General features: G+C 43.4%; 1 protein-coding gene across 1 annotated transcript; it reads left to right on the forward strand.

Annotated features, from left to right (window-relative positions):
• The first annotated feature begins 609 nt into the window (after positions 1-609).
• Positions 610-2,501, forward strand: LOC309691304 (uncharacterized protein). Its single transcript, XM_082508933.1, has 3 exons — positions 610-706; positions 794-1,128; positions 1,254-2,501. Exons 2-3 carry the CDS (start codon positions 1,113-1,115, stop codon positions 1,643-1,645), a joined length of 408 nt encoding a protein of 135 aa, XP_082365059.1. The 5' UTR covers positions 610-706; positions 794-1,112; the 3' UTR covers positions 1,646-2,501.
• Positions 2,502-8,075: the final 5,574 nt, after the last annotated feature.

Below are 8,075 nucleotides of genomic sequence, written 5' to 3' on the forward strand. Positions count from 1 at the left end.
ATAGATTAAGAGCTCCTTTGAGTGCAGCTTGTCTTGCAGGCTCACAGCATTACCTTTCAAATACCACACTGGAATGAAGTCTGCTGCTTAATTAATGAAGCCATAACAAAGAAAGATACCTTTCCATGAAGCAGATTTTTCATTTTTTTTAACACCTGCATTTGTATTAAGGCCTTAAACAAGAGATGGCTATATATTAAAAAGCCTTTATTCCAAAAACCCTTCCTCCAATTTGGATACAAATATTTTCAAATAAAAGCTAAGATTCTTCACTTTAGGCTATATCATTATCTATTTTGAAAATGTATATAATGTGCAGACACATGTAGACGTGATTCGTTCTAAAACAGTTTAGCACTCCAGCTGTAATAGTGTTGCCTGGCAACCTTAACAGCCTCACTTTGATGACAAGACTCCAGGAAGCTGTAAACATCCCCTGCAACACAGCAACTATTCCTTTACTAAATAAAAAAAACCCGTCCAGTTACAAGACCAACCTGTTTAACTCTGAATAGCAGTATTAGCAGCATATATTTTACACTCGTTTGGATTTCATGAACAGAGTAATAAAATAATGTAAATAGGAATTGGTGACGGAAGTGAGAGGTAAGTGAGAGGTAAGTGACGGAAGTGATGTTGTAGGTGACGTCAGACGCCGGAGATTTTGGCGGAGAAAAAGCAAATGGTAGCATAGAGTTTAACAAAGGTTTTCCAAGCTTCAGTATTACCAAATATACTAATCAATTGTCATATAACTAACAACATCTGTTTTATCATCTCTAACACCCTGGAGGACAACGGGGAGAGTTTAGACGCTCTCCAAGATTACATCGACCGCTGTTTTCAAGATTTAGTAATGCATAAGGCCCAGAGTGCATCTTCCCCGGCCAAAATCGAGACGCCGTCATCGAAGAGAAGTCGCCAGGCAGACTCCCCCGGTACAACATCGCCTGCCGGCAAAGACATCGCAGAAATCCTGGAGTCAATCGACAAGCGATTGTCCAGTTTCGATGCGAGGCTGTCCCTGGTGGAGATCTTACACCGGGAATTTAAATCTCTGAGAGAATCCCTGGAATTCAGCCAGCGGCAGGTGGAAACGCTTGCCGCTGAAAATGCCACGCTACGGGAGTCAGTTAAATCTCTCACCGATAACGTGACCCAGCTAAACATTGAAAATAAAAAAATAAAAGAGTCCGTTATCGATCTACAAGCCCGTAGCATGAGAGATAATCTTGTGTTTTCTGGTATTCCAGAAACTGCCGGAGAGGACGCAGAGGCAACGGTGAAAAGCTTCATTAAAATCCACCTGAAGCTGCCGGAGGACACCGTAAAGAACATCGACTTCGATAGAGTACATCGCTTGGGGGGCGCGCGGTCGCGGACCGGGAGACCACGGCCTATTGTGGCCAAATTCGGTCAATTCAAACAGAAGGAACAGGTGAAGAGTCGCGGCAGAGAGCTGAAAGGAACGGACTTCAGCGTGAACGACCAGTTCCCCAAAGAGATCCTGGAACGACGCAAGGTCCTGTTCCCAGTTCGACGTAGCTTTATCCAGAAAGGCTCCCGTGCTGTCATCGCTGTGGACCGGCTCTACGTGGACGGACAGCTGTACCGCGACCCCGGCACCACACCGTGGTTATACTGACTGCACTCCAGATAAGAACCGCTACACTCTTTTCTTATTCATTCACACTTTCTCCTTTAAAATGTGTTTAACCTAGTAATATCAGTAGGATGTCATAGCAGATATAACACCGTCACCCTCCGTCATTGCTTTAATTGGAATGTTTCCGTTTCGTTTCCTTTTTTTGTTGTCGCTCACAGTTCATGTGGTTTCTTTCTTTCTCTTGTCTTTCACTGCTGTGGTCACCTACTTCCCCACTCACCTACAAACAACACCCTCTATTTCTCCATATTTTCACAACACGATCACGCAAACACATCAGCTCAACGGCAGCACATTCACAACAGCCTCACAGCACGCACAGACTTGCAGGACACATAAGCAAGCCACGCTTGTTCATATTAGTGAATATTCACACACATAGTCAGACTTATGGAGTCTCTCACCACACTTCTTTTTCTCTTTCTATTTACAAACAAGGGATGTTTCCATATTCTCTCCACCTGTCTAAACGAAACACCCAGCATACATCATTAAACATACACGCACAATTAAGGGCATGCTGAGGTTTGTCACATGGAATGTAAATGGAGCTGGCACCAGAGGAAAGAGGTTAAAAAACCTTTGGAATGCAAGCATGCTGATCCACACAGGTATGCACACATGGGTATTCACAGACGCGGACTAAAGCTTTCTTGGCTGCTGCCTCAAAGCACACTGTGCGCTGTCTATCTTGCGTGCTGCACAATATCGTTTATTACTTAGTAAATATTGATATCTATGACTAGCTAGTTTATTGTGATGGTGCTTTGTTTTCTCTATTATTATGTTGCTCTTTGTTGTTTGCTGTCTCCTCTGTTTGTTTTTGTTTGTTTGTTTTTTTTCTCCATACAGGTGACCCAGGAGTTTTTTTTTTTTGTCTCTCTTCCCCCCCCTTCTCACCGTCTCTTCTCCCCTTTGGTTTTCTTTCTTTCTCTCCCCCTCTCTCTCATTCATTCCCCCTGTCCTATTTATTAAAAAAAAAAAAAAAAAAAAAATGACAAAGGATGAACTGAAGCTCTGCCATCACGTAATGCCGCATACTGCTGTTTCTGATGTCATTTAGGAAAAAAAAAAAAAAAAAAAAAAGATGCATTATTATTACACTGACCGACATCAACTTGCGTGGCCCCTGTTCTCACATTCAATTGAATTCAAAACTCCAGATAACAGCAGAAATGCTTATCTGCTGAGATTAGTAATTGGACTCTGTGAGCTGTGCTTGAATATAGTCAGTTATTCACACCACAATTTAAACAAGTGATCTCCTCATGGGAAAAAAAATGTGCTGTGAAACATTTGCAGCAGGTCTGTAAATTATTAACCGTGATGTTAAGTCAGTGCTATGCCCCATTGTGTTCTCACTGACATCCTAGTTCAAGCTGACCAGACGGCCCCAAGACAACATTTTCTTATTAGGTGGAATTTAAAGAGAGCGCTTGAATGAGAAAGTGATGAAAGCAAGCGGATAACGCGAGCAACTGAGTACGTGTGCATATATGCAATAGTTTGCAAAGGTTTTAGGCATTAGTGGATTGAGTTGTTATCCGTCAAAGGATGTCCATCAAACAGACACCAGATTCTACAGTATAGTAACAACTCTAAACATGTATCCAGCACCATCACATCACATTGAAGCATATGAGATAGAGAACAGTCTCAAGACAGTGTAAACACACAGTAAAAACTGTAGCAATTTTCTTAGCAATGACTAGGGCAGCATACTTGCTGAAGAGCTTGAAAAACTGTACACTTGATATACATTGTATGACCAAACCCTAGAGGATTTCTGTTTACAGCACAAATACTGAATAAACACCACCTTGAAGGCATCCTTCATTTATTTTTAGCAATAAAACTTTTTGGTCTATATATATATATATATATATATATATATATATATATATATATATATATATATATATATATATTATTAGGGGTGCAACGATACTCGTATCGATATTGAACCGTTCGATACAGTGCTTTCGGTTCCGTACGCATATGTATGGGACAATACAAAATGTGTAATTTATTTGATCAGCTTTCCTTCTGACGATGCTGTCTGTGTTGGGCGCTCAGTGAATCTGCGTTCGACTACTCCGCCTAGGCTGCACTGTCGGGCGCAGATCCACTGAGCATTCAACATGGACAGCATCGTCAGAAGGAAGAGCGCAGGGCAAGCTAGCGAGACAGAAGTTAAGCTCTCCTTGCAGCATGGCAAATTGAACCTCCCCCACCCTCATTCAGATCTGGCGTTTGGAATTATTTTGGTTTTCATGTGACATATGACCCTGAAGGTAAGCGCGTCATGGACTAAAGTAAAACAGTATGTTGGATGTGCCACGCAATGCTGAATTACATGGGTGGGAACTAGTGTGTTAGCGCAGTTAGCTCGTTAACGTGTTGGCCGTCTAGCCCCATGCAGGGGTAGCTCGTTAACGGAGATTTACCGTGTTGTGGTGTTAACGTCATTTCAACGAGATTAACGCTGACAGCACTAGTGGGAACACAACGAATATGACTGCACATTTACGCCGACATCATCCTAGTGCAAAGACAAGTGGAAGCAGACAAAAACAACAAGCATGCATGCTACAAACTTTACCTGAGTCATTTAGACAGCCGTTAGCACATGATTCTCCTTATGGGGACCTGATATGTTTAATATTGTGGCGAGCTCAGACAAGGAGGAGACGGAGGTATCGTTTGGTCTTGCTTCCCGTGAGCTAGCCAGGGAGCACAGCCGTTTATTGACATCTGCAGAAGAACACTGCCGCTAGCTAACTGCTCAGCGCGGCAACCGCACAGCAACAACAACACACAGAGCGCCCTCTGACCCCGGAAGGACACACCGTCGCAGCGAGAGGGCGTCACCCGTCACTATGGCAACATAAACAAAACATAACTGTACAAACAGAACCCCGAACAGCCCTGACCCGCTACATAGCCCCCACCTAAGGGGTCAGTCGTCCCCGACGACCCCATTACCCCACACAAAGTCCTGCAAATGTCCAGGTGCCTTCTTTTGGCGCACCGGCCGGTCACGACCGGCGAGGGAAAAGTCACTCGGGTCAGAACATGGGGTACCACCATCATCCCACTTCTGACACCAATGTGGCGAGCTCAGACAGCGAGGAGACAGAGGTGTCGTTTGGTCTTGCTTCCCGTGAGCTAGCCAGGGAGCACAGCCGTTTATTGACATCTGCAGAAGAACACTGCTGCTAGCTAACTGCTCAGCGCGGCAACCGCACGGCAACAACAACAACACAGGGCGCCCTCTGACCCCGGAAGGACAACGTCGCAGCGAGAGGGCGTCACCCGTCACTATGGCAACATAAACAAAACATAACTGTACAAACAGAACCCCGAACAGCCCTGACCCGCTACAATATGCTGCTGAGAATATAGCCCAGAAGAGGCGTATAGTATAGCTTTTATTTTGGAAAGAGCCATTTCTCTGTAATAAACTCTCTTTTCCAAAGATGAGTGATTCCTCAATCAGATACAGGTGTTACCGCGCCAGATCCGCGGCCCCGAACCGTAGTAAGGAAACCTCTGGCAGTTACTTGAAGGTTCCGTAACTGACTCGTAGCCGGCAACAGCTTACTATACAGGTCAACTCCGCTAGCAAAAAGATCGAAGGAGGCGTAGGAAACTGCTTCACTGAACTTTATTTCTTTTCTAAGGCACGAACACCGTGTACAGTGGGCTGAAACAGTTTACTCACAGCGAGCATCGCCGACACAACTCTGGCTGTCGAGGGAGTTATTATATTCCTTTTATTTATTTTCTTTTCGTCTCTTCTGTAGCTAACCGTTACTTTTTCCCCTTCTCCGCTCTCTCTCTTCACACACACACCAGGCAATCCCGCTACACACATCCCGAATACATTTCCCATCAGGCTTCATCCTTAAAGGGCCATGCCTGTAACACAGGGCTTGCAAAATCGCTAGCCCGACGTCCCGGGGCTAGCGATTTTTCCAGTCGTACTACCAAAATCTATCTCTGCCCTGCCCGTCGGGCTATTGTAGGAAGGAAAAATATATGTCAATGCTTTTGCATTCTTTCGGAAATGTAGCTGGGTAATTATGTCATTGGCATCGGTGAGCCACTGTCAATATGTGACATATTGAAATCGCGTTTGAATTTGCGCTTGTTTTTTGCTTTCACTTTGCAAACGTCCAGGTGCCTTCTTTTGCACCGGCCGGTCACGACCGGCGGGGGAAAAGTCACTCGGGTCAGAACATGGGGTGCCACCATCATCCCACTTCTGACACCAATGTGGCGAGCTCAGACAACGAGGAGACGGAGGTATCGTTTGGTCTTGCTTCCCGTGAGCTAGCCAGGGAGCACAGCCGTTTATTGACATCTGCAGAAGAACACTGCCGCTAGCTAACTGCTCAGCGCGGCAACCGCACAGCAACAACAACACAGGGCGCCCTCTGACCCCGGAAAGACACAACGTCGCAGCGTCACTATGGCAACATAAACAAAACATAACTGTACAAACAGAACCCCGAATAGCCCTGACCCGCTACATAGCCCCCGACCTAAGGGGTCAGTCGTCCCCAACGACCCCATTGCCCCACACAAAGTCCTGCAAATGTCCAGGTGCCTTCTTTTGGCGCACCAGCCGGTCACGACCGGCGGGGGAAAAGTCACTCGGGTCAGAACATGGGGTGCCACCATCATCCCACTTCTGACGCCAATGTGGCGAGCTTAGACAAGGAGGAGACGGAGGTGTCGTTTGGTCTTGATTCCCCATATATATACACACACACACACACACACACACACACACACACACACACACACACACACACACACACACACACATATATATATATACACACACAAAAAAAGAGAAAAAAAAAGAAAAAAAAGAAGGAGAAAAAAAAAAATGTAAACATCCCCTGCAACACAGCAACTATTCCTTTACTAAATAAAAAAACCCGTCCAGTTACAAGACCAACCTGTTTAACTCTGAATAGCAGTATTAGCAGCATATATTTTACACTCGTTTGGATTTCATGAACAGAGTAATAAAATAATGTAAATACAAATGAAAAAGGGAAGGCAGAGTATTTGAACTTCAAAGAAATGACGCAACAAATCTAAATTGTTCTGAATTCATAAAGAAAACATGTTTCCCAAAAAAAGAAGTTGTTTCCCCTTTATTAGTCTTATGAAAAAAAATCCTACATAAATTCTGAAATAGAATCAAGTTGAACTGGAAAAATGTATTTTGCTGAATGTAAATCCCTCTTTATGTCCCTCAGTGTCAGTGTTCCCGAGGCAAAACCTCAGTCAGACATCCCTGCACAATCTGCACACCAATGTGAAACTCAAGTCTCGTACTTGTGCCTTAACCTGGCCTCATCTATCTACATGTTAGTACAGTAGTTTCCTTCAGTGTCACAGATCAGTGTCATAATGCAACGTGAGACAGACACGATGCAGAGGGCTCATGTCTGAAACCTTTTCCTTTACCCACACACTCACAACCTGTCTTTTGACCTTTGAGCTACTTAAACATATCCCCTGTTAAACAGCAGACACATCTGGGACATCACAGTCTGAGTATAGAATGGTTCGTGCAGTGTTACGTAAGAAGAATATTTGTCTAACTTTACATTACGTAGATTTGTTCTACATGATTTTCATAATCTACATATTTACAGCAGAACACCACAAAATAGATCATTACATCAAACTTAGCACATAAACACTTCATATATTTTAGATAAGCTGTAATACAGCCGATATTACAAGATTAATGTTTATTAAAATCGTGTGAACTACATACAATTTAGCTATAATTATGTCACATGAGGAGAATGTTGCCATAGATACAAACAATATTCCCAACAATAAAATAACAATTTTATGGATGATGACCGAATGATAAAAGTGTTATGATGTGTAATAAAACACTCATACACTTTTCTGAACATGAAGTTAAATAACTTAAAGCCTGCATGTATTACCTTCTAAAACTTAACCCACATATGCTTCTTGGTAGTTACTCATTCTCAATCTAGCTGCTATCCATGCCACAAGTTTGAGAGTTTTTTTGTTTTAATTTCCTTTTAACATGTTTCCACTTGTCCAAATCATCCAGCATGTATCAGTGTATCTGATACAGTGTATCTCCTCATTACTGCCTAAGATAGACTTCCTCTGACCCAAAAAGCAGAGCTGCTGGTTAAAGAAGAAAAAGTTGTTTTAAAAGGTTTAAAGGCACAATATGAGCCCATCATTCATGCTAAAATCATGCTTTTAGGAAAACATTTGAACAAAACCCAGCTTCGTCAGTGAGACCTACAGTGGGCGTTGAAGGTTATAAAATGCTTTGAAGTGCAGACAGCCCCAGTCTCAGTCCATTGGTAGGTTGTCAGTTCAGCCACTTCCT

Source organism: Aulonocara stuartgranti, assembly GCF_965226115.1.
Source record: "Aulonocara stuartgranti genome assembly, chromosome: 16".
NCBI lineage: Eukaryota > Metazoa > Chordata > Actinopteri > Cichliformes > Cichlidae > Aulonocara > Aulonocara stuartgranti.